This window comes from Cuculus canorus, chromosome 8, assembly GCF_017976375.1.
Source record: "Cuculus canorus isolate bCucCan1 chromosome 8, bCucCan1.pri, whole genome shotgun sequence".
Classification (NCBI taxonomy): domain Eukaryota; kingdom Metazoa; phylum Chordata; class Aves; order Cuculiformes; family Cuculidae; genus Cuculus; species Cuculus canorus.
The window spans coordinates 24,669,410-24,697,330 of NC_071408.1; the positions used below are offsets into that span (position 1 = coordinate 24,669,410).

General features: G+C 39.4%; 1 protein-coding gene across 2 annotated transcripts in view; it reads left to right on the plus strand.

Moving 5' to 3' along the window:
* Positions 1-27,921, plus strand: part of LOC104060194 (AGBL carboxypeptidase 4) — a 954,436-nt gene that overhangs the window by 748,573 nt on the left and 177,942 nt on the right. For both annotated transcript variants that reach the window (XM_054073734.1, XM_054073733.1), the window contains exon 8: positions 1,802-1,916. In XM_054073734.1, the coding sequence (XP_053929709.1) occupies positions 1,802-1,916 (115 nt within the window). The remainder of the gene's footprint in view (positions 1-1,801; positions 1,917-27,921) is intronic.

The window sequence follows — 27,921 nt, forward strand, 5'->3', positions numbered from 1 at the left end:
AAGACACAGCGCCAGCCAAAAAGCAGATCGATGTTTGGTTTTCTTCATTGGAAGGAGGTAATTGCAGAAACATTTCCTGAGCAATACAATTATGCTTACGCTAATTTGCTTCAGAAATTCAGGTTTATTCTCTTACTGAGTCGAAGAACCTGGTTACAGAAATGGACTTTCTCTTCTTCAGGTTTAGTCACTAACGGATGAAAAAAATGGCTTATGTTTAGAGTCAACTATACCTTGATTATCTTAGACATTTCAGAAGCTTAATTTTTCCCCATGTGCCTCAATAAATTGTAATTCATTCCAACAGCAGCATAGGTTCAGATTTGTTAGTATTTGAAATATAAAATGGGCCTTAGAAAATGGGCTAAATGAAGCAGGTCTACAGAATGTGAGATTTTGCTCCCATCTTTAATGTGTGTTTCAGCCAAACTATAAACAAATGTGTTTAACCTGGCATGTACCTGGGTTTAAGTTTGTTTGTTTTAAAAGGTATCGATTGCATCACAAAAAAATCTAGTCTAAAGTCAGCTTTTTTGAAGTCAACTAGTTAGCCCATGCCATCTCTTCTATGCTGAATTGTTATATCTATTCCCTAGTGCTTTGCCCTGTCCAGCGTTAAACGTTTCTGATGACGGGGTTCCACTCTTCCCCTGGAGAGACAATTCTACAGTCTAATAGAGCTTGCCAATAGTGAAATTTTACTGATGATCAGCCTTAATTTTTCTTTGCTTAATTTTATCCTGTTACTAGAGCATAGTGATTGATGTATTCTGGGGAAATTCAGTAAATGGTTCCTGCTTCACAGGATGGACCTTACAATAAATAGCAAATTGTCATGACCTATCTGTGGGTATCCTGAGATTACACAGGAACTCAATTTATCTCAACATTCATTCCCTGGAAGCTATTTCTGTCAGTACCAACTCAGTGGAGGAATAAGCAATGAATTAAACTGCCAGACTGCCTGCTTCCTGCCCCACCACCAGCCTCGGAGCAAGGAAATGTTCAGTCGCTCCCTGAGCACAAAGTCCAGAGGCAGGAGCTCCTGCAGGCTCTGATGCTGAGGCTGTGGCTGAAAGAAGGTCATTTAGGATCTCATTCCCCGTCACTTGCCTTGATTCCACATTAAAGGAGCTTCACTGATGAGGTAGAGTTTTTCCTAGGTTTTCTGAGCCTCAAGTAAGTGAAGAATCTGACCTTACAGGTTTCAGTCTATCCCACAGTTTTCCTATGCCTAGTACACAGTTTATGTAACTCTCCCAGTTTTAGGGAGGCATTTAATACCTCTTTATACATGCAGATTATCTGAACTCTGTGATCATATATCAAAGGCAGGTCTGACCACATGCTCAATCAAATCTGAGATGCCTCAGCTCAACAGATTGCCACTTCTGAGATAAGCTGCAGTAGATGTCCATTTGTGCGTGCTGTGTAAGGTGCTAGGCCTAAACTGGTAGGTTTTACTTCATTTCATCTTTTAGGAGGAGAAATGGTTTTTTACTGTGACTCAACTGGTGAGCAGTAACAACTTCTGCTGGAAATTTGACTGCCTGACAGTATAGCCATATTGTACTTGCATTGTGAGGACGAACTAAGGTATTTGCCCTTAAAGCTCTTATTTCTGGCACTTTTAGAAGTATTATGTGATTGCAAGTGGTTTGTTCTGTTGGAAGCAGGAGCAGTGCCAGGAACCAAGAGGAATGATCATTCTAATCTTTTATATGTGAAATTTCAGATAGATATCTGGAAATCATTGATGTGATAAACCTACATCTTCAAACTCTTCTTTAATTTTTCTCAGGTATAATTGATTTCCTTGTGAGCCAGCATCCTATTGCAAAAGTGCTGAGAGACCACCTGGTTTTCAAGATTGCACCCATGCTCAATCCCGATGGAGTATACTTAGGAAATTACAGGTATGGTACGGAGTATGAATGCGAGTATTGTTATATCTACCTTCTACATCCTGCAGTGTTTTGTCATTCAACCTTATATGGCTTGTTTCAATTAATTCCTCTTGAACCAGAGGTTCTCAAGTGGCTGTATGTTTCCTGAAGTTCCCATTGAGATCTGTTTGCTTTAGGAGGTAGAGGGCAACTCTCGCAGACAGCGGGGTATCTGTTCTGCAAGCCTCCTCTAGGTGTGGGAGTTGAAGTCAGCTTATAGTCAGACTTTAGCTGTGTTTCATAAATGCATTCATTATGCTGCTTATCAGGCTCAATGTAAATGTGTCAGTCAAGCATAGTTCCCTTCAACTACTCAGATAATCCATTAAAGTCACAGATTTCAGTCTATTATTGTACTGTAGTAGATAGGGATACATGGAATGGAATAATTATTCCACCCTATGCTAATTTTGCTTCATTTTAGTAATTTTAGAATTACTACTTTACCACCTCTTCTGTTGAAAATGTATTCTGATAATCTTTTGTTTTCCCTAGAATTGTTTACCCTTAATGCATTTATTTACAAAATAAATGTGCTGCTGGAGGTGATAATGAAAAGCAGTTGATTAGTTGATGATCTGTTTGTGGGGGCAATTACATGTACCACATAGTTCTCTGGAGCAGCCCCTGAGAAATGTAATATACTGTGTGTGGTTTTGCTTACAGCGCAAGACTAAATAACACAACAGACTCTGTAACCAGGCTACCTTGAGCTTTGATTTAATTAGCTATTCCATTGCTAAGCAGAGCAAGACTGGGTTACTGTGTGAATGAGGAGACCACTGAGGAAGAAGCTAGAAGTTGCAGAAAATGGTGCTACTTGTTCTGTCCGTTCTGTTTTGTGCTTCATAGCCTTCCTGTGCTTGCTGGTTACTAAACAGAAATAGCAGGGAATTGCATAGGTGTAATTTCAGGAATGCTTATATACATGTTTTATAAGTGAAACTTCTGAAGACACATGGTCTCTTTTCAGCTACGCTGTTACTCCCTCACCTCTTGGCAAATCAGTATTGCAGTCCTGGCATCTGACGGCATTAGGAATTTATAATGGTTATGTCACCTTACGGGAACAAAACCCCAAAATCGCTCTAGTATCTGACACTACAGTGCCAGATGCACTTCCAGGTGCCCTGTGCACGGGCAACTCCAGATGCAATTAAGTAGCTTTTTTTTTCCCCCATAAATAGACTTGTCCTTGTAGGTTTTTCTGCTATGCTATTATTTGTACTTTTTGAAAGGCACGCAGCTTTACAGCATATGGCTCATAACTTGAAAAAGCTTTTGGGGAATCCAGGTACTATGGAATGGCGTGTGAATTCACTTGGAATTTCTGAGCCTGATGGTATACTATTGTTTTAATTTTTCATGATATGCAGAATTTTGGGCCCTACTGAACTAAAGAGACTTTTCATGAGGTGGTTGGAAAAGCATTTGATTTTCTTGCAATTATTCACTTTATTTACAAAAGGCCTAATGTAACCAATAACTTAAAAATGAGGGTAATAAGCAAAATGCTACCTATTATCTTGAGAAGAATATTAAAAAGCCTAGTAAAGTGCCGGCCTTGTAGTTAACTAGCGCTGAGTGAATAATTTGCAGCAAATATTTTATTTCCTTCTCATACAAAATCCTCAAGCACATCACAATTTATTTGCTTGAATTTACTGGATGAAGTTTTAAAAAATCTCTAAGGAGCAATTGCTAGTTTTTGAAAATTTAACTCTGAAGTTTCTCTGTGATTGGCTAGATAAGGCTAGATAAGTCTGTTTCATCTCTTCTGGTCTTTTCCAGATTAGCACATAAATAGAACTTTCAGAAGCCTTCCACGTAGTAGGGTGTAACACAGATCTGTTGGCTGGGGACAATCTCTCTGCTTTTCCAAACAAGGTCTGTGGTGCCATATGCAGCAAGAGCAGTTTTAAGCATTTGAACTTCTAATTCCTGTTATCTCCCTCTTTCTCAAAGCGGTAGCCAGTGACTGTTTCTTTGGTTCATTGAAGGTTCATGTTCAGAGCTATGCAAGCTAAGATAATGAAATGGGTAATTAAACCTCATGCTTGAGTTTGTAAATTGATCTCTTGCCAGTGTGAGAGAGATTTTTTTTTTTTTTACCCCACCAGTACACAGCTTTGTACAATTGGCGAAGTATACCGTCAGATGCACTTCACTGTCCTCTGAAATCCCAAGTGTAATGGTCACCATTAAAACTCTAAGTATGTCAGCAGTTCTCATGAAAGGGATATACTAGTTTTCCTGTGATTAAAACAGGAACTAACCACTCCTTTACCCAGGATGGTAACGTAGTAGTTGGCTGTTAAGGTTTTCTTTGGTGTCATGTTTGGGGATGTGGGACTTTCACCAAGTGTGTGGGTTCTGTGCTCTTCTCCGAAATCCTTGTTCCTTTGTTCTGTGTGCTTGTGAGTGGAGGTTTAGGAGTTTAAGCCAAAACTGCAACAACAATGCCAAAAACTGTCTATAAATTGTTGCTCATTCTCAAGAGAACAGAGCCAATGTGCTGTGACTCTAAAGGGACTTTCTTGTGTTGAAATGTTTACAACTGGCAACAAGTGAGTTTCGTACCAAGGGTATAAAAGCACAAGTGTTCACAGTGCAGACACGTCTGTGAGGAGGGCTGATTATATGTTGCATGTACATCCAGGTAGCTCTAAAAGAAATGGTCATGGAAATGAACATCAATGCTCAATGTATCAGAATGCATGGAAAGTGCTAAACTTTACTGATTTATTTGAGTAGATGCAAGAATATTTAAGAATGAGTTTTGAGAATATTTGTGGACCCATACAGTTAGAAAGGAAAAAATAAGGTGCCTATGTGACCTAAAGGAGTGGTTAAGCATCTCCTCTAATTTGGAATGATTGTAGAGTATATACACAATTTTAAAAAAGTATTTTTTTAAAAATAAATGGAGGAAGTTGCAATTTGATTGTAAATCTTTTAATAGGAAGTGGACTAGTAGAGTTCTATATCTTAATAGCTGTTACTTTTGTACATAAACAAAGAGAGCTGGTGAAAGTACTACCAGACTTAATTTCCAGTCAAACTTCTAGCTGACTGTTTAGAAACCAGAATATTTAACTTTTGCCTTCAGCTGTTTCTTTCTGAAAAGAGCTGAAAAATGAAAAATCACTGGCAAACCACACTACAGTAGATCACAGCTGGCTGGGTACGAGTGTCAGAGGGGTCAGGCGCAGAGAAGTCAAGCCCCCAGAGTGCAAATTCACCTCCAAGCCCAGGTATTGAATGGCTAATTGGGATTGCTCCTGCTTGCAATGCTGGCTGTTGTTTGCTGGTTTGCTAGCATCATACCCTTCTCTGAAGATGACTGCTACACTATGCTCTCTCTTCAGTGGAAAAAAAAAAAACCCTCTATAGTATTTTTATTGGTACATGAGTACACCCAGTTATTTCTAACATGCAGGGTAATGGTAAGTACCTGCTATTTTTTGTGGCCAAGGATCTAGGGTCTCTCCCAAAACAGAAACACAGCCTTCATCCCTTTCTTGAAGTCTTTAAAGCCTGAAAATAGTGTACTTTAAAGTGTAACTGGCTTTGCAGTTACAGTGTGTAGAAAATGTTATGCTACATGGGCTTGGTAATTAAATAGTCTAAGAAGATGCTACTGGTTGACCTAAGTAAAATAGTGGGTGTTCAGCTTAATTTGCCCTCTGTTCTGCCTGGCAATTTGTCCTCAGTTCTCACCTGAATTGAGACACCCCTTTTGCTGGGGATAGTGCATGACTTGGTTTTCAGCTTTGTGAAAGAAAATGGCAAAAAATAAAAATATTTGTGGTTTTCTCCATAACACTAATCTCACCCTCTCTGATGGATTAAACTGTTAAACAGATCTAGGAAAAAAAAAAGAAAAGTAGTGCAGAGAAGAGAGATTTCTTGACTTTTCTTCTTCCGTTTGTGGTATAGCCTTATCATCTTCTGAACCTATTACCATCCCCAGGGAGGTGGGGTTAGACTAAGAGAAAAAATGTGTTCTTGATTTAAAAGTCGTGCATCCCCAGGCTTGGCCTGAACTTTCCTTTATCGAGAGCTTGTTCTTAAACTGGCATTCTGCAGCTGAATGCTGAAATGTGTCCCTGCAGGCGAGATGACTGTACCACACTGTCTTAGATTAGTTCCAATTTGTCAGGCTCACCTTCCAGAGATGAAACCCTATACTGGCACCAAAAGGAATGCGTTTCTTAGTCTGGACAACTCTTCACTGAGGTATCCCTGAAATGTCATGACAAAGCAGTTGAAATATCCTGACCGTTTTCTAAAGGCTTTGTTGCATGACCCAGGAAGTCTTCCTGTTACTTGCCATTTCCTTGTTGTCTTCAGTTGGTTAAGTGCGACAGCATCAGCCTTCAGTAAATTAAAGTCATTAATTAGCTGAAATGTTCTGAACGATCACCACCACAATATCATTCTTATCATTCTAGCTTGATTGTAGGGACTGCAAGAATTTGTGTGACTAGAGAGAAGGTGGCACACCAGATTCTAGTCTTTTATTGTCTCACTGTCAGGCACAGTATTTTTTTTTTGACATTTCATACTGCTTGCTTGAGTGAGGGTTTAGCACTCCGGCAAATTGTTAACTACTGTATCCTGGACTGCATCAGAAGAACGACGGCCAGCAGGTCAAGGACATGATTTTGCCCCTCCCCTCCTCTCTGGCAAGACCCCACCTAGAGCACTGAGTTCATCTCCAGACCCCTCAACAGAGGAAAGGCAAGGGCCTGCTGGAGCAGGTCCAGAAGAGGGCCATAAAAAAGGTCAGGGAGATGGAACACCTCTCCTATGAAGACAGCTTGGAAGAGAGAAGGCTCCCTGGAGGCCTTATTCATTGCAGCCTTTCAGTACTTAAAGGGAGCTTGTAAGAAAGATGGGCACAAATATTTAGCAAGGCCTGCTGCAGGATGACAAAAGGTTTTAAACTAAAAGAGGGTAGATTTAGACTAGATATAAAATAATTATTTGTTGAAACACCTTAAAGGGTTGCCCAAAGAGGTGGAAGACGCTTCATCCCTGGAAACTTTCAAGGTCAGGTTGGATGGGGCTCTGGGCAACTTGATCCTAGTGGAAGATGTCCTGTCTCATTGCAGGGGGGTTAGGCTAGAGAAACTTTAAAGGTCCAAACTGTTCTATGACAAAGCAATGTGTTGAACAGAAAGAAGGCTAGTCATACCCAGACTCACCATAAACACTGCCAGAGTCCACAATAAAATGAAAGCTCTGCTGGGATTACATGTTTTGGGCAAATGGTATATTTTGACCCCAGAAATGTAGTTCTGTAAAGGCTGAAATGCTTTCTGGAAGTGAGTTGAATTTGGAAAACTGTTTCAAGTGAAAAAGGGAGCTGGGAAGGCTTGAGAAACATTTAAAATTATTCATATCAGTAAAGGACAACCTTCTCTTGTTTTGGTTTAATGGCATGATTTGTTTAAAAACTGTTTTTTCTTAAGATCCATCTTGACAACTCGTAAATACAAATAAAAAATGAAATTTTGGATCAGATTAAATATTTCAGATTTATCCTGAGTAAGTTTTTGTTGACTTTTTTTCTGTGACTCTAAAAATAGTCAAAAGCTCAATATTTGTGTTCATATGTAAATTATGAGGAGTCTTTCAATAGTAAAAGCATATGTGGCCTTTATCCAAATTATTATACGTCTAAATCAAAGCTACGTGTTATAGCACTGAGGAGTGCTGATTTTGGTCTCTGATAGTGTCACTTTCAGGGATATACCTATACCTGCATATATACATATGAGTATGTATATGTATATTCACAATGACTGGATATATTGTGTGGCTCTTAATATCACTTGTCCAGTTGTGAAACACGTTGTCATTTACATAATACATCCTGATTGTTTTTCACTTGTTTTTCTGATGGGGAAAGGTTTTTTTTCTTAGCTTCATTTAATGCATATGAAATTCATGCATTGCCTTGAATTGGAAAAACAGGGTATCTATCTCAGATGACACGATGAAGCTCTCAGTGGAGTTTATTTTTCCTAATTAGGTGTTTGTCATTGTGTATTCTATATAACAACGTATAAGTAAACAATCATAGACCTTTTGAATAAATTTATTGGTTTTATTTATGTTACTCGGCATAAAAATTCTATAATTACTAGGTACAGCCACGATATAACTGGTATTTAATGACAATTACTTTTTGTTACCATAGAAATGAGTCCAAAGTAGTTACCTATAATTTCTCATTCCCAAACCTCACACATGTTGTATTGCAGTATTACCATAGTAATTGCCCATTAGTCATCATAAAATAAGCAGTTACCCGGAAGATATCAGGATAGTGTGAGATTTCTCATCTCCTTCAAAACTTGCAGCACATGCCGCTTCTTGTCTTCATTTAGTGGGATTTTTGCCTGAATGACAAGAATGTCCATTGTACATTAACCCAAGGGAAGAAGGGATGTGATTGAGAGAGAATTGCACTCTAAAAATACACCAAGTCAGGAAAAGTATGTTCCATCCCCTGAAAACATAGAACTATTTATTATTATTGAAAAATGGGAATTTTTCAGTCCCATGAAATAGAGATTTGTTCCTTGCCATGAATTTGCTATTTATTTTTTTCCAACTCAAAGCACAGGCATTTTAGGGGATCTGTGGGAACAGCCGTGCTATTCTCAGTGTGAGTGGACAGTGACACTCCTTGTAAGAGCAGGAGATGCTCATAAGGTGTTTTCCCCCAAGCAGTTCCCCAGCTTCCAGTGATTCCAGGCATTTCCTGACCTCATGGGATTTCTGTCTGCTCCTTAATATTCAGTGGATGTGTTTTCCTCGTGTTTGTCCAGTTTTCCTTCAGATGGAAAGCGCTCTCAGTCTTCTCTGGTCCAAGGCTGTTCAGCTCCTGCCCCAGTCCATTACCCACTTCAGCCTGCTTTGAGTTTCACGGACTTCTCCTCAGTGATCCTTCTTGTACCTTGTTTGTCATCTTAAATTAGATTGCATATTATTCAGGCCAGGGAGTCTGTCTGTGCCTGCCTAAATCACACTTGGTATCACCTGGGAGTTGTGGCTCATGTAGAAGGAAATGATGTTCCCCATCCCAGCTAGGAGTACAGGAGAGCAGACAAAGGGTGCTGAGTACGGTGCTGACCTGCTGCTGGAATAGTGGCAACCGAGCTCTCCTCTTTTCCTCCCTTAACATTTTCAAAATTGGAAATCCAAAGTGCTGTTCCAATGCTTTAGTGTCTCTTGACAGCCTGCTAGGTTAAAAATATACCTGCAGTCAGCCCCGATAATGGGGGAAAAACAAACACAGACACCTGACGCTGTGAGGAGAAGGCATTTTCCTTGTATTGCCTTCTCCTAAGTAGTTGGGGAAGAAGATGAGGGATGGCAGAAGATTTCTCCTTCTCCAGTTCTTGCTTGGCATTGAGGACGGGTCAGGAATACTATGTACTAATTTCTTTCCACCTCCTGCATTTGTTTGCGCCTGTTTTGGATCTCACAGCTCACACAGTGTGTCGGGTTGGGGCCCTGGAAAGCAAAGTCCAGGTTGGATCAGCAGCTGTGGCACAGGTGTGTTCTGTGCAGCAGCAATGGAAAAGACTAGGGAGGCAAGCAAGCAGCAGAGGGGTTTTTTCTGGCCCTTACATCCCCCTGGCCCATAGCATTGCTAGTCCTCTCTTGCTTGGAAGTTTTCTTTCCATTGTGGCTGTTATTGCCCAGAGAGTGCTGTGAATGTAAGATAGTTACAGTGCTGGCTGTTTTGCTCATCATTACTTAAAAAAAAGATTCCTTGTAAAAAAAGTTGTCATCCTTTATCTTAAAACAAATACTAGGCTTGCAAAAGGGTTCCTATCTACTGACACTGAAAATGCTCTTTATATTGATGTAGTAACTGCTCATTTAAACCATATTACAGCTCCTGAGTACTTTTCAGTTGCTATTGATGTGACAAATTCTCTTGCACAGAGGACTGCACCAATCAATAGAGTCACTATATGTGCTTTAACAACAAAGCCACATGCCTTGGGGTTCCAGTTAAATCTGAACCTTTTAGTAGCATTAAATAAAGCTATATTTATTTTGCTTTTGGTGAAAGAAAAAAAAATCCGAACCCAACGTAATTTAATACAACTTGTTGGAAGGGATTGAAGGCAGCATTATAGGGCCATTTTCACATGTGATGAATACATAACTAGTGTCAGAGCTGCTATTTTGTTGTTGTAAGCGAACCCTTCTCTTTTAGTTAGATTGATCTGTGACTAGAGAGTAGCCTTTTATTTTTAGATGAGCAAGGAGAGAAGTCATAAAGAGAAGTATTGAAATCATAGCTTTTTTTATATCTGCCATTATTGCACTGAGAATGAGACACGATGTCCTTAAAGAGACAGGGCTATTTATTTTCCATTTAAATACCACCATTTGTGATTATTACCTTTGAGCCTTTATGCAGAGAATGAGCACCCAACTCATGAATCCCAGCCAAGTGAATCAAAGTTTTGTACCTAACTGCCATTTATGTCTGTGAGTTGCTGTCAGAGCCTATTCTTGACCTTCACTGGCTTACTTTTCATATGTTTTTGTCTTCTAGAATGTATTTGTAATTAATAATGTCAATTTGGTTGAGATATATGTTTCTCTTCCTCCCCTCCTCTATAGCTAATCTTAGGTCTGAATAATCCCACCCGCATTTCTTAGCTTTACTTGCAGTTAAGTAACTAAACATGTTGGGCTTTCTTCTCTCCCCATCCCCCTTTTTGAGCTACCTTGTGTCTCTGGGAGAAAAGCAACAAAGGCTCCAGTGGTTGCTTTGTTTTTCTGGTTTGGATTTTTTCTTTTCTTTTTTTTTTTTTTTGTGTTTTTTGGTTTTTTCCCCATGGGGTGGGGATTGTTGGGGGTTTTTTTAAGTTTTTTTCTTTTAATTTTGCAAATGACTTGCAGTAAACTTCAGCCAATTTGCTGTAGGCCTTTTTTTTTTTTGTTTGTTTACCCATCTGCAATTTAGCAATAATTAGGTCTCATATATCTAAAATTAGCTGTGGAACTACATTTACTATTGTGTGTAAAAAAAAAACATGTTGCATTCCTTGGCTTTGAGGCACTAGGTAGGTACCAAGCAGTATTGTTTAGAAAAATGATATCTTTAAATATACCCATGTAATTAAAGCGGTACTTTATTGTTTGTTTTTTCAAGTGAGAGAAGAGAGAAACATGCTGAGTTGGTCTCTGTCTATTGTCGTAATGAGCTGAGCTCTGCTTCTCAAACAGCAGTTGCCAGGCCACAATCCACAGCATTTAAGAGCCGATATGAAAGACTGGAGGGCTGCTCCAAAAAGGCTATTTGCCAGACATGGGAAATGATGGCTGTGACGCCACCCAAGAAATATGCAATGCATTTACAAGTGCTGTCTACTGGTACAGTTTATTGAGCTGTTTCCAGAGACAGGTGCAAGACCTGCCTTTAACTGGCTATGTTCGTTGGTGTTTTTCAGGCAGCTGCCTGCGTACACCGTACATATCGTTAGCTTTTAACACGTTGCACCTACCTGCAGATGCAGAGACATGATCCTCTCACCCTAGCAGGTGCCATAAGGATGCTGCACCAAAGCACCTTGGAAGAGAGCAAGTTTCAGCATGGTAGCAGTGTACAGGTGAGGTGTCCGTGGGGAACTTCTCCCAGGAGGAGATGATCCACGGTATGGCAGCTGTTGGCTGTCAGCATGGTGATGATCCAGCTTCCATTTCCTTTGTTTTCTCCCTTCCCCCAAACAAAATTAATGATACCATTGCTTTGCAGAAGGTCTAGTTCACAGAGCAGTGCCCAGGAGTGTCTTTTGCAATGAAACCTGTGACTCAGGAGCACGCCTTGATTCTCTGTGAGCTTTCCTCCCCTTGTTTCCTTGCCCTTTGTTCTGCTTTCCTTCCTTAACACAATTAATGGCCCAAACAGGTGTGGTTCCTTGCAGAAATCAAGAGCAGTAGAAGCTTAGTATGAACGGTGCTGCTTTTATCTGCATTACGTTTGCCTTGCCAGCAGCATCATTGAGTTGTTGACTCATTTGGGAGAAAATCCTGGAAGGTGAAGTGTTGATGAGGTTTAGCTCAGCTCCAGCCTGTATTTTTCTGTCCTGGGAAGCAAGAGCTGCATCCAGCCCAGTACACACCCAGGCAGTTGAGGCTATAAACAGGGAATCTTGCTGTCCTGGTAGTATCAGTTATTGAGTGGGACTGTTGCCTAACTAAACTCCTCCATTTTTCCCTCACTTTGGGAGTTACTTTAGAATGGATTTCTCCTGGTTACTGTGGTGTTACTGCAGTACTTGGCAGTATTCTCCTGACCATCAAAGAGGACCAAAACCCTTCTGTCTGTTGGTCCAAGGGACAAAGCCAGGTTACTTTTGTATTTCAGTCTTACAGGTTACATTGCAGTGCTGGTTCATGCCAGCAGTGTTGGTTCCTGGAACAGTTAAGTGAAAAATGTAAACTACAAGTCAAGATATTTTCCTTAACTGTAGAAATAATCAAATAGAGGTTAAAATCTCCCTTAATGAGAGCACCTATTGTTCACCAGCTGTCAGGGAAAGCAGCTGAGGGATTAATTCTTTATGAAGAGCTTTCTGGGCAGACATCCTGGGATTTTCTGACGTTTCACACACTTATACAAGATCACCAACAACCAATGATCACTCCCAAGTTTCTGCAAGAGTCCCCTTCCATGTAGTGAAGTTTTATCACATTATGCAAGTGAGGGATTCTGTACTTGCCTTCAGTTCACCAGGGAAGGATTTATCAACTATCAATAGAAAAGTCCTATCTTCATGTTCCAACTGCCACTATGTGCACGGGGAGGGGAAAATCCCATCCAAATTATTAGGAAAACGATAACAGCCTAAGAGAATGTTTATTTAGGTTGCTTTTTTGTTGTTTTCTTTTCCTTGATGACAGCTGTTCTTTTCTCTTTTCTTTTTTTTTTTTTTTTAAATTGCAGCATTTAAAATGATGGCAGCTTGTTGTATAATTTATAATATTAGTCCTAAGGGCTGCGTCGTGTAACATGAAAACAATCCTGAGACAGATCTAAATGATAAACATCCATTATCTAAAACTATATTGTGTTAATAAAACAACATTAAATAATCTGAGGATGTATATCACTTCTGGAGAGTGTAAAGGCAGATACCTGCCCATAGCTCCCACTCGCATGTCTTGGTCAGCACGCTGGCTCTCAGACAGCATAATCTCTTGGTGATGTAGAAAAGTCTGCTTTCACTCTTTGCAGTAAACTGTCTCTAAGTGGTTCAGAGTTGTGGTTTTTTCCTTTTCTCTGTTTGGAGAAGAAACCTTTTTGTCTTTGGTTAATTCTCATAGCTGAAATGTCCCAAACCAAACACGGCTAAGCACTGAGTCTCAGGAGTTTGCAAGGTGTTGAGTTCTTGAAAACTAATTCTGGTACTCCTTTGAAAATTTAGGTTGTGGCTATAAAAGAAGCATTTACTTAGCTATAGTACACAAGCCTTTTCTGCTGAGGCAGAGAGAAATTAGAGATTTCAGTTTCAAAGCTGCTTTAAGCTAAGTGTGTGCTGGTACCCAAAGGGGTGGTTAGGTTCTGGTTTCCCTCCTGGCTATGCATCCCTGCCATCTCCTTGTTGCCAGGATTGGTGTTGGCAGTGCTGTGAGCCAGAAAATGACCAATCCTACAGAAAACACTTCTCATCTGGTTCCCTATATATCCAGAAAATTGTGACCAAGACAGAATGGAGGAATGAGCAGAGAAGGATCCCTGTTTAGTGACATCTTGGATGTAGATGGGGTTAAAACAATTTTGAAGCCAGAGCCCAGGATCTAGGCAGTTGTTGTACAGTTATTCAGGGGAACTTGGAAATGAGAGACAAAGGTAGCCACTGATTTCTTGTGTGGTTGTTGGTGTGTTCAAATGTGACTTGCATGATCTCTTTCTTAGGATTATTGTTCACTAACAGTAGCAAATGATTTTTTTATACTACCTGGTAACAAGTTGGGTGGCTTGAGATGTCCATTCAGGAAAACAGGGACTGTATGTTGTCAGAGGCTGGAAATGAGCTGTTTCCATGCAACTGTTATACCCCATTACACACACACAGTGAAAAACTGTCCACAGAATCCCTTTCTCCCTCTACTCCCTATAAATACAGAAGTCATCATAGCTGTGCTGACATGGCAGAGGGAGCAATTAATCTCATAGCAGATTACTTCTCTGCTGCCCCTGGCACCAGGCAGAAGGGGGATGTCAGGGTAGTCTGGCAGGAGGCAGATGTGACAGCTGATTGACACCTGATGGCTTTGCCTGGTTGGTGCCTAAAAGCTGGAGGAAGAGCACTCTGCTAACATGTAGGGGTTGGGACCAGCAAGGGGATGTGACATTTCTGGACACACAGTGTTCAGCCACAAAAACATTAGGCATTTCTGTATGTGTTAGTGGAACAGGTATTCTGCCTCTTCTTCCCCCTACCACACTGGAAAGGATGTATATTAATAGAAGTATATGCGACTTAATGTGCAGCTACTCGGTGTTAACCTGGGTCTCCAGGGAAAAGAAGTGCTTATTTCAAGTTGTGCAGATCATAAACCTGCTGCCTTGTGTGGTGTGTGTGCTCTGAATACTAATGCTCCCTTTCCTTTTTCTTTACTGACACGGCCATTGAGCTGATGAATTGTATAGATTATACAATGATAATGGATGGGGAAGAGGAATTTCATCTGTCTCTTTAACCAAAATATGATCAGTAAATCCTGCCTGTTTGCAGAGAGCAGCTGAATTTCTAATAACACTGGAATGTTGCTGGGGGAGGGGTAGCTGCCCCCTCCCTTTCATTGCTGCCATTCAGACATCCAAATGCTCTCAAAAAGCCTGGAGTTTTCCAAAACCCTGAGGCTAATGCAGCAGTTACCCTGGGAGTCTGCCAGCTCTATTGGATCTAGGAAAAGCCTGAAACACTCTGTGGTGCCTCTGCACTATGCCCAGGGAAAGAAAGAGAGGAAGGGCCTTGCATTTGATTCTCGGAGTAACAGCTGGGTGGAAGAATGGGTTTTTCTTGTAAACAAGACCAGTCTCTATTCACAGAGTGGGATGAGCTGTGATCTGATCCTGTGCAAAGCAGTGAGTGAGCTGCATTGTTAGTAGGGCTTATGGGAAGGTTGTGTGTTAAATCTTGAGATTTAAGAATCTCAAGAACTGAAAGAAGGATGTCACAGAAGTATGCAAAGCTTCTCAGGCTGGTCATATTTTGTATTATTAACAATAAATTTTGTATATTAATTTGAAATTAAATAGGATAGCAAGGAAGCCTGAATGTTCAGATGATCAATAATACATTGACACTGTAGTGTTGACCAGAAGCCACAATCCTGTTCTGCTAGGTACTGTATAGGTATATCATAAATGATCTTCACTTTCCCAAAGTGCTTTCAGAGCTAAAAGAGTGTGGCACAGCAGGTGGACAAGGCAATCAAGCAAGCTGTTATAGCAGGGGAAGACAGAGTACTAAGTATAATAGGATGAATAGTGGTAAGGTTTTTTTCCTTTTTTATGTGTCTGCCCCCCGCAGCCGCTTGGTGGCAGGAAACACAATAGCTGACTGTACAATCGGGCTGAATAACCTTCACCAGCTGATAGTAGGACTATTCTAAATTTGGTGAACCCAGGGAAGGAGCTTTCAGGGACAAAATACATTTGCAAAGGGAGGTTGACCCAAAAGGTGTTTCTTCAGAACGAGTTGCTTTTAGATGTTCTGCTCTCCGGTTCTTTGCTCCTTGAGCAAAACTGTGGAACTCTACTCAGCTCCCAGTTTAAATATCATTTAAATTCTAGCACTAGGATTTTAGTGATGTTCTTGCAGCTAAGCAGTATTATGGTTCTACCCATTGTTTTACATCTGGATTAAATTGTCATTTTGTGCATCTGGAAGTAGGTTTGCTCAGTAGGTTTTGGAAACCTACAGATGTTCAAGGCCCAGTCAATCTTTTGGCAATGTTTGCTAGTGAGAAAACTACACAGTGAGAATATCTATTCAGTGAAAGCACTCCCAGCAAATCTTGTACCCCAACAGTTTTCCTTGGATAGATCTTCTGTCTGCTTTTCCAAGACAGAAAAGAATCAATCCACAAATTGCCAGTCTATCTCCTTTACTCTCTACTGTGCCTTTGATAATCTTCTGTACATTTTCAGCTGCTAAAATCTTTTCTGTTTTTAATTCTTCAGGTAGGGTTTACTTTTATTCCTGCAGGGTTTACTTTTATTCCTGCTGTTGACATGCGAGGAGGAACTCATGCTGCCATAGGTTTCTTCTTGACATCTCCATCTTGCTGAAGCTTTGCTAAGTAGTGTAAAAGAAAGGCAGGTCACGTCCAGGAGATATGCTGTTACTGCTATGGGTGAGAGGCAAGTGCAATCCTAGCAGACAGTTCTTATTTCTTATATTGGTCACCTTTTCAATTACAGATCTGATATGCTAAAGTCTTGTCATTCTCATTCTAGTTTCTGTTAATGAAATGCATTTAACTGTCAGGTCTTGTTAACGGTAACAACACGGCTGAGGATTCATAAATTCCCATGGAAGTCAAATGACTTCTACCTTAGAAGAACTCAGTCAAGTCCTTTTTCATCTCGAAGCTGGAGGAGGAGACAACCACAGCTTTCTCAATCCAGACAACTAAAATGTTTTGAACAGCAAATCCATCTCAGACTTTTATTTCTGCTTCTTCTCTTAAAAGGTCCAGATAAATATTCTGTTTCTAAGAACCCTGGGGTTTTGAGTCACTCGGCTGTGATTTTTGTATCTTGGCTTTATCTCAAGTTATTATTTATTAACCGGAATATTCAGAAATATAACTTTTGAAATAGTTGACAGTCAGACAAGTGCAATCCGTAGATGTGTAAACGGTCGTGTTTGCTGCAGGTTCAACCTGTTCTGAAGAACTACAAGCATGAAAAAAGAATTAAAAAATTGCCATGTGACAAGACAGTTCTGGAGCTTAGTTTGTTTAGAATAACAGACAGCAGGCAAAGGAATGAATGACATAATCTGAGACCATATGTGGAGATTCACCAGTCCGTGATCCAAGCCTGAGTACGTACATAAGGAATATACTACCATGGAGTAACATGAACGTTACTTTTCAGTTTTTACAGGGGAGGGCATAAAAGAGCAGAATGTCTTGACACTATTGTTCAAGAAATGAAGATTCAAGTGCTTGGGAGGATAGTTAAAAACTGTGGTATATTTTTCCTGGTGGACTGTTTCAAAATCAAAATATTTTCCTAAAGATACTTTTCTGGTTTTGTTTCTTTGTTTGTTTTGCTGAGGGCTTTGGTTTTTTGGGGTTTTTTTTTGTGAATGGGAATGGTTTCAGGGAAGATCTCTGTGTGAATGGTAGATCAGTAAAGATAATAACCATGTCCTCCTCCTGGCTTTAAAATGTATGATTTTCAAACCATTGTAGAGTGCTGATTTTTCCTTTTTTTTTTGAAAGTAGCTCATATACCCGATGATTTCTTGGTCTCTCTTTGAATAATAAGTTTGTTTGACTGGAAAACTGACCCCACCGCCTATAAACTTAAATCATACAAATTAACGTATGCTATGAGTTCCGGAGAGAATTTCTTCCTTTCAGTGGACACATTACATTAGAATCAGTAAAAGCTAGAGGCTTTTTCTTTCAATTGTCCAATGCAGAGGGGTTCACAGTTTGGTATTGTGGAAGCTTAATAAGGTAAAGAAGAAACATTACAAAATATAACTCCATATTTTCTCAGAAAATCCAGTTAACTTTCGTTGATCCATCCCTGAACGCTTGCCTTAAACAGAAGCTGTTGGGCTGGAGCTGTACAAGCCCTGTAGCTGTTCCAGGTCTGCAGAAGCAGTAGGAAGGTCAACTTTGACCATTCCATCATTACTGGCATGATGAAAAATGGTTTGTACCTCCATATTCCTCTATGACAGTTAAGTTCTTTACAGACATGGTGCTTTAGTTTAAGTCAAGCATGAAAAGAAAGATTTTTTAATTGAAAAGATACAATCTCTAACCTGTAAAATAAAAGGCTGGAACATGGAACTGGGAACAACTAATTAAGCTGAAAGCAAGCCATGACTAAATGCTGGCATGAACAAAGAAAATAGCTACATTCATTATAAATGGATCTCTTGGATAGTCAACATATCTTTTATTTTCTCCTGGAAACAATACAGTATTTTCCTATATCTGAGGGCATAAATTGTATTAGACTCTGAGCTCTTAAATGATTCCAATGGGACTTTGACCAGCGATCAAGGTGAAAGCTGGTATTTAGTTCTATCAGGAACAGAATGTTTTGTCTTTGGTCATCTTAATTAAAGTGATCACCTAAATTTCTCCCTGCAAATGTGTTCATAGTACCATTTAATTACCTCAAGAGTTATCTTGCAAATTAGAATTACTGCCAATGACATATTGATAAAATACAGTAAAAATGCCAAATGGTCATTTACATGATTGGAACTACTTTAATATAACTGGTTGATATTAAGACTGTTGTTTTGTACCACTCCATGTTTCTTAATCAGTACTTCAAGAAAACTGCAAGGGAGATGGAGTCTAGACATCAGTTCTGTGCTTTTCACATGCTCCTGTGCCTTTCTTATCCTGTTGTAGCAGGATGGGGCACAGTTACCCAGCTGGATAGTCCTGTTCTACTCATGAGGAAAGCCTTAGGTCTGCGGAGATTTACGCTCAGGTTTCCATACGCAGCTGGTGGTTCTCAGGAGCTGATATTTTAGTTGCTGACAATGAGATGTGTCAAAGGCTTCTGGAGTCCAGATGAAGAGTGTTAAGCAGTGTTTAAAAATACAGGCGCTTCTATAGCATGTCTCAAATCAGATTCCTAGACAGAAAATCCCAAAATTTCTGGCTTTGGAGTTTAAACTGTAGATCCGCATTGATCCCATAGAAAGGCTCTACAGTTATTTGTGTTGCAAATAGAATAGAGGGAGAAGTATATGTTCAGATGCATAAAGCTTTCACTTTTATTCCTGTTTTAATGCTTGTTTCCATTTAGATGCACGTGTCTTGGTGGCCTGTTTGGCATTTCTCATCTCCCACAAGTCAGACGCCCAGTTCTGCCCCACAAGTGGTGGTAACAGCTTGGCTTCGTAACACAGCTGCTGCCACTGGATTTTGTTCCTTTGCACGAATGAGTCCAAAAGGACGAGCAGGCCTAAACCAGCTGCAAGTAAAATTTCCCAAGGGATTGCCTGCAGGCATAAATGCACCAGTGTTGAGACAGAGCAGCTGCCTCTGTCCTGTTAACTAAGGATCTGTTTAGGGCAGGATGGGGCACCTCAGGACACACAGCTTATGAGAAATGGAATTTGGAGGAGAGTGTTCAGCTGCAGAATGGACTTATGCCTTGCTGTACTCTCTCTCTTTTTTCTTTTTCTCTCTTGAGACTGCTAAAGTTCTCCCAAGAACTTCCTGGAAACCTCAGCTTCTGTATCTGTTATTAAAAAGAAAAGAAAAATAAAGGGAAAGAAAAAAAGGCAGAAATCTTTGGCATGTGTAGTCTGTATAGTATGTAAGTAACAGGAAAATAACAGCTGCATGTTTCAAGGCTCCACTCGAGACTATTTTCAGTCATTCTAAAAGATCAACATGCTCTGAGTCATTTCCAGAACTCTCTTTATCCCAAATCAAAAAAAAAAAAAAAAGAAAGAAATTCTTTAGAGGGGGCATTTGTCTATTCAACCCACCTCTGTAACTACAGCATATAGGAGTCTCAGTCTTCTAATCTCCTGAAAAAAGCTGGATAACAGGCCCTTAGTATACAGACCTCAACAGGAGGGAAAGTGCTGTCATCTACTTTTTTGTCTCTTTAAAATACCGAATCGTCTACTTGGAGATTAGGAACAAAGGTCTTTCTTTAGTGCTGTAATATCTAATTGAATTATGAGCCTCAGTGTAGTCCTGAGAGAGAACTTAGCACAAATGCTCATGCTGATTTTGGCACTTAAATTACCTTTCAACCAATGACACGTGCTTCAATTTGAGCACCTGGACTGCAGCTATTCTGGAATAAATTTTTAAAGGTAATATGTGGCTAATTCCCATCGACTCCAGCAACATGTCCTGGGACAGAACCTATTAACAAAAAAATAAGAATTAGCTCCCTTATAATTGACAGACAAGGACCTCATTTCTAACACCCACAGAACATGCTAAATGTGAGCTCTAATAGACTGCATTAGTTAGATTTTCTGTAGCGATCCTCGACTTGAGAGAAGATAGAGTGCGGGGGACTTCTGGGAATGGCTGTGCGGAGCAGAATCATAGTAACATTTGATACTCTTTTTTATGCCTTGACATAAACAGAACCAGAGTGTAAAAGCTAAAATCTGCTGTGAGCATGGCTGATCATTTGCAGTGATGGGGCTTTCTCTCTCTTAGTCTCTCTCTCTCTCTCTCTCTCTCTCTCTCTCTCTTTCTTTTCTTGCTTACTGGTCTGTGCTGGTATGATTTGCTTTCTGGTTTCTTATATTAGGCTGATATGCCGTTGCCACATTGTGTTTGCTGCTATTTGATTAGAAGGGCTGTTAGACACCTTTTGTTAGCCTGGGCTTGTGCAACATCATCTTGAGAGTTCAGGGAATCTTACAGGCATGTGGACTACACTCAGATACTGGAAGAGCCTGGTTGAGTCATTGGGCTAATCCTGTGCTCTTAATTAGCTAATACACCTTCTTGCCTTGACTCTGCCAAGGAGGTTTAAAATGGGAGCATGAAGAAGAGAGGCAAAGATCTGTCTGAGGACCGAAAAACATATCTTGCAGTGAAAGATAAAGAAGATCAATTATTTTACGCAGGAAACTGGTAGCTAATATAGAAAGCATCCTGCACGCATTCAGTCAGAGGCATAAGGCAAGCACTGAAAACTTTAGCAGTGGAGGATATGACAAAAATATTTGAAGAGTGAAGGTTTTGAAAAGGAAACAAGCTACCAAAGCAAGTAGCAGATTGTAATCTCATGAGGCCTGCAGATGAAAACTAAATATTTCCTTCCATTACGGATGTGTTTGTAGAAGCTTGGTATCATTGAATGGTTTGTTGTTTAAAAAAGTCAGCCTGGATCAGTTAAGGGTCTCCCCTGGCTTATCAGAGTAAGTGAATAGTCTGAAGTTTGTCACAGTTTTCAGGGCTTCTCAAAGACTAGTTTTCTGGTCCAGTTCTGCAAAGCTTTTGAAAAATCTCCCAAAGGAGCATTCTCAGCTCCCCGAAAGCCCAAGAACATTTTGCAGCACTTGGCACCCTGCTGACCAGGGCTTCTTTCTATACAAAAACACATTAAGTAGAAATAGAAAACTTATCGAAAGAATGATACAAAATTGCAGATGCAATAATTATACTCACTCATGTCAGTGCACTGTTATAACGAGAAATAATAATGAAACAACATTTACTTTATTCTTTTTCAGGGGCCATTAAAGGATAATGTGACCATCTTAAAAAAGAATCTTTTTTTTAATGCTCTATATTGCCTTCATTAACATTTTTTTTTCATTTCTCGTTTTATAAACCTTTTAATTTAGAGGGGGAAGAAGCATAAGAAGGACACATTTTGAAGGAACAACACATTTTGGAGGAACAACAACTAAGAAAAGTTCCCTCCTAAGTACTATTGGTTCCACTACAATATCAAGAATGCTGATGCCACTCTGTATTGCAGTGCCTCTGATTAGCGATTTCACTAAAATCTTTTGTTGAAGGTCTTTTCACACAAAGTTTTTCTTTGGAAGTCTCATTTGATCCAATTAACTTTTCTGTATCTTTGAAGTTCAGCCAAGATCAGCAAGACAGTGACTGCTTTTTCCTGGAAAGGAGCACACAGTAGTGCAGAATTACTAGGACAACAAAGCTCATGTATTCTTTTACTGCAAAAGGGGTAGGAAGGATTAGAGAAACCTTAAGCTTTAGACACCTTTTACCATTCTTGAGATTCATTTATTTAAGTGCTGGGGGAGGGGACTAGCCCTTTGGGTCCTTTTTTGGTGATGTGTTGCCATATGCATGAATTCAGTTGCAAGAACTTTGTAGCTATTAATGTGCCTTTATATTTATTCACTAGGCAGTGGTGCTTGGTGTGTTTGCATTTTTAAGAGGGATGAAAGTATCCTTGTATAAGAATTCCTTGGATATAGAGCATCATCCAATGGAGATCAAACTGACACAAGAGAAAACAAGTCAGTGAGCCAAAGCTCTCCTTATCTCCCCCAGAGGGTAGAGTCCCAAAAGTTAACTTGATTAAGGAGGGCACTTAGGCCATGGGGTTAACAGCTGTTTGGGAGGCAAAAGAGAACTCCTTTAGGAGCTGAGGTTAGACTTCGGAAAGAGTTTCTCATGGGAGTATACAGGAAAATTGCTGTGCATGTGTGCATGTATGTGCGCAGAATTCAAAACGAAGGGTTTAGATGCAGCAGCACTGACAAGGATGGAAATAGGTCAGTCAGTCGTTTAAGTGCTCTCTACATGTTCTTTCTCTGTGACAGCTCTGGGTAGCAGTTGGAAGACAGCCTGGGATTTCATTTAGAAGCCTGAACCAGAAGAAAAAGAAAAAGGAGAGGATCATTTTGCTTGTTTTGATGCCCACGTGTCCCATTTTCAATTATCCCTCTCATCCACTCTCACTGGGATGCAGTGAGATGCCTACAAATGAGCCATGAGAGGATTTCAAAGGTTTGGATGCTCCATTTGGAAAACTCCGTGAAAAAAAAACAGTGCACCTCTTTGAGTTGTGAAACTTGACTTGAAATTTCTTCAGGACAAAGTTTCCCTTGGGGTTTTAGTATTTTGAAAAGCCTAAAGGTGTACTTGATTAGTGGATTACTGTCTTCATGTTGTCAGATCTTACCCTATAGATTCTGGACTTTGCTTAGTAGGTATAACACCCCCTATGATTTAAATACCTTTTTGAATAATACAAATTGGATTAATTTTGTTTAACTGTTAGCCATATAAAGAAGTTTGTCATCTGCTCTAGACTTGTGGCTTAGAGCTGTCTGTGGTCAGTGGGGCATTTCCTGAAAGTGATTTGTGCCATCTACAACAATCGGGTTGAAGTGCCATATGGACAGATTTCTCTAACCCTGCTGACTTGTGGGAGTTGAGGAGACTGGGTTTACTGTGAGATTTATCTTGCCTTTCTTAAACTGTTTAACACAAGTCAGATCTGCTCTCCAGCTGCCATCAGTTTACTGGTGTACACGCATACAGTTATCAATTAACACTAACTGGATTTTTAAATTATTATTATTATTATTATTTTTAATAAGTATAATAGCACCAGATGCTACAATCGCTAGACTCTGGCTCAGTCACCATGCCTGAATGGTCTGTCTGATTCCTTATTTGCATTGAAGTGTTTTCCAAGAACATGAGAATTGCTACAGAAGACTAAACCAACAGTCTATTTAGTTAAGTATCTTAATTGTGATGAGCTAGTGCCATATGCTGGTATTGATATACTGGTCTCAGTAATGTGTTAATTATCTTGTTCGATTTTCATTTTCCTGTATGGCTTCCTCCTTCTGTATTTCTTTCTTTTAATTTTGAGATAATTCCGAACACAACTTTACCAGTCTGTCACGTTTTTGCCTGGGAATCCTGTGTATGTTATGATGGAAACAACTACATTTGTGGATTGAGTTTGGATGGTGCTGTAGAAATAGATACAAAAGACAAACTCTGTGATTACTTCAAAACATTCTCCGTATGTCATAAAGAGTGGCACACTCACCTCTGGCCACCCTGAATATCTGTCTTCTGGCTATGAACTCTTCACTTTTTGTGATCAGCTGTGTGCTCGGCTCCTACTCCCTTCCACCTTTATCTCTGTTATTATCATCCCGGTTTTCATCTCTCCCTTATCTCTGTCTCCTGAATCTTTAGTTTCTTATCTCGATACTGATGTACTGCTTTTATACATCTTCACCACCACCACCACTTTTCCCCTTGAACTCTGAATCTAACACATTTGCTTCCATTTGTCATAGTGCTTTTGCATCATCCCTCTTTCCTCCACCTTTACTCATGAATGTCTAGTGTTATTTAATGTGCATATTTCATCTTGTCCAGACCTGGCTTCTACTTTATGTAGTACTCCTTTCAGTCTCTTAAGTTTAAAAGTTTCTTTTGTTTTCAAACTTTCTTGTCATCTGTTCAAATATTAGAGCAAGCAGGATGGCACAGCAGAGAAAGACACAAACAGGGCTAAAGAGATTTTGCGATGTCAGACTTCATCTCTAAATGTCCCTTTCCTGCTACAAAGGATTAATAAAACCCAAATGCTCCCTGTTTGCAGTAGGACTTTGGGGTTTTGCAATGTTTATTTTTTTTTCCAATTTGGTCAAACTATCAGCCAGGTTTATGATCTTAATTTGCTGAGCAATATACCCAAAGAGATGACTGCAGTGCATGTTTTGTGCCAGTGCAGAGAGTGCCAGTGTTGGCAAATGGATGTCCTGAATTATAATTCAGAGGTTGAGGGAAGTTCAGAAGAATTATGAACATAAATTTGGAAAGAGACATTTTTGTTTGAGAATTGTCCCAGTTATCGTGCTGATTGCCTTAGGTAAGCCACCTTTCAGTTTTCAATGATATGCTTGTGTTTTGTTCATTAACGGGAAGCAGTTTCAAATATTTCTGAAAGAGAAGAAAGTTGGTAATTGGCCTTTCAGCTTTACATCTATCTCTGAACCACCATCTGATAAGTCATCTTGTAAAAACTGTCAAGAGAAATAGAAAGCAAACAGCCTTTTTAGCCCAAATAATGTATTTTAAGTTTTCCAGTTAACCTTGAATATTGCATTCCTGGGAGTCAGTGAGGTATCTGCAGTGCTTTGGTCAAGCAGAGCTCATTGGGTTTATTCATTTCCCCCCATACAAACCAGTAAAGCTGATCTGCTATGTTGGAGAGATATAAATAACAACACTAATTTGTTTTTAGCTTGGTTAAAGTTGTTCATCCCAGTCTAGACCAAGTCACTTTTTCATATCTGAAGATAATTTTGCTAACCTGCATATTTAGCAGTCCTGTGTCCACTTGGTTAATGTCACTTACTGTCTATTCCTGCCTCAATAATTACCCATGAGAAAAGATGAGTAAATTTGGAACTGAGGTTCTCTTCAGATAAAGCAGTCTTACTGAGATATCTCAAATCATTATACCAGCATTGATATAATTGGACCTTAAATATTCAAACAAAATTCTTGTGAGGATATGTGAGGTTTGCGCAAGTTTCTTATGGCTAAAAGTCTTCCTAGACTTTTTGTGGGAACAATCTTGCTTAGAATAGTGATATTTCTTTTCCTGGCTGCAACCCAGAAGCATGGAAGGATGCACGCAGTTAAAATTAAACAAATATTTTGCTACTTCTTCCAGGGAGGAGAGGGAGGGGATTTATTTACTTTTTGCAGAGTCCTGATTTCCATTTATGACTCTGTCACACAAGTCCAGAATTAGCTTGGGTGATTCATTCAATCCCCCTCTGTTTCTCAGTCATCTTAGTTGCAAAGCGAGACTAATACTACGCACCCGCCTCACTGCAGCATTGGAGGACATTTCATTAATGTTTGTGAAATGCTCCAAGAAACCCGTCGAAAAGCAAACCATAGGTGTCTGAATTTTGAAAGGATTTGATTTAGCTCTTGAAGTACAGATTCTTTGGTTCTGAAATAAAAGAAAACTGTAGAATTGTAACATCTGAATGCAAAATCTCCATCCCTAATTACAGGCTATGTGGAATTGTTCATAGTTTGACCTCAGCCTCACTCTGTTAATGTTGGATATCTAAAAATAAACCAAATACCAAAAACCAGCACAAAACAGTCTCTCTGTTTGATAAAGTATTTCATTTTTGTGATCTAAGGGGAATAAACATATCAGTAAACCTGCAACTAAAGCATCTATCTCTATGATGATGAGGGAAAACAGAGAGCAAGGTGCTGGGCACAATTACGGTAGCCAGAATGGTGAGGGTGCCATGTATTTATGGTTTGTATGGGTCTGGAATCTAGTGTGGGTTGAATTCCTCTGGAATTAATTTAGACTTTTCTAGATGCATTTAAATTCTTTTTTTTCTCTTCTCCTCTGCTCCTATAGACAAATGTTTCTTCAGAATTTTGTTATGTGTAATTTGTTAGAACATGTTATTTTTGCCTCTGGCACTGACATATGGATTTTCTATTTATGTGATGAAGAACATAGCAGTTTACTTAGGAATTTTTGTTCCACCTGTTGCTCAAGATTCCCAGCTTTAAATCTCACTCTTTAGTTGGAATTGTTTTCAGGCATCTACTGTGATGCTTGATGATGTTATAAAAAATGTAGAAATTCAATGTGTGAGCATAATTTCAAATAGCTGTCCAGCTATCAGACCTTCCTTTTCTGTGGATTTTTCTATCACCTTGCATTGTGCTAAACAATAATACTAATCCATTCAATCACCTTGAATATTTTGCTAACCTGTACTTATACTGTGAAGCTGTCTTTGGTATTTAGAAAGGAAATGCAGGCTGAGACCAGGGAAATACAAAGTGATTGTAATGTTCTTTTTCTTTTGAAGGAAACATTTGATGTCTTCACTCTTAAATGCACATGCTTTTCAATTTGGTCTCATGTTATTGATTATTGTGGACTATTTCTGTGCACTGCTTTTGTTTAGGAACCATTACAAAGCAATCTCATGAATCTCACCTTCTTCCCTATATGGTAGTGGCATCAGCATGTTTCTTTCTTTGCTCTATGGCAAGGACATTTACATGTTATTTTTGTATTTAAACTGTTTTGTCAGGATGTTTTACTCAGAATGTTGTGTGAGTTTTATGGAGTTTAATATATTATTTTTCTCAGTTCATGTCTCTTTCGTTCAATTATTATAATATATTTAGAAAGTAGATGGAATAAATGGAAGAAGGCACCGGTGTTCCTCATTTGAACAAAACATGTTTGTTTAAATTAGTCAGAAAAAATGTAGGAACATGGCCTAATTTTTAAAAGAATGTTTTGAAAAAAATTGTATTATCTTCCTCCACCTGCACTTTCATCTTCTGTCTCATCATTTTTAATCCTGTTGCCAAAACTGCTTTCTCAACTTTAAAATCTTTCTGGAATTAAGTGGCTTCTGGATCTTGACAATGCAATATTTTGATGCATGTGTTTGTCACATCCTGATTAGATTGGTATAACTCCTGCTCTCTCAGGTCCTTCTCAAAACTCAATTCATAAACCAGAGTTTCATACAAGATGCTACCACTAGGGTGATGAAACAGAAAAATTCAATCATACCACACATAGGTTATCCATTTTCCAGAGGCTGATGGGAGAGATTGGATTTTCAGAGCTCATCTGGGCTTTTTTGTTTTGTTTTGGTTTGGTTTTGTTCTTGTCTTCCCGTTTCAATAAATTTTACTTTAAAGTGGAGAAAGTAATTTTCATCTCCTCTTTTCCTGGCCATGAAACTGTTCTTTCCATGTGCTTCTATTACAGATAAGCCACTTCGTTTTGTAAGCCTCAGATTTTACCTCCATTTTCTGTTTCAAGCACACGCGTGGTCAGAGTAACCCATTTCACTAGCGTCAAAGTTTGTTTTACTTTATTAATTCTGCCTTGTGAGTTTCAGATAGGGATACCATAGTGCTCTTGGCAAGCATTCAGGTCAAGCTAATGTAGAGGAATCATAGGATTTTGAGAGCAATGAATTGCTCTTTTCTCTACAAGCCTCCAGTAATCTCATTCCAGAAGCCTAAAAATCAAGTTGCCTCGCATTTTGTTCATCAGCAGGCAAGAATAAGAATCAGTTTCTGAACTACTCAAAGGTAGGAGTGCTAACTACCAAAATCAAAGAACTAAATCAGTCCACAGCTGGAAGCCACATCGCTCAGACTCTAGTCTTAGCTTGAACAAACCAAGTATATC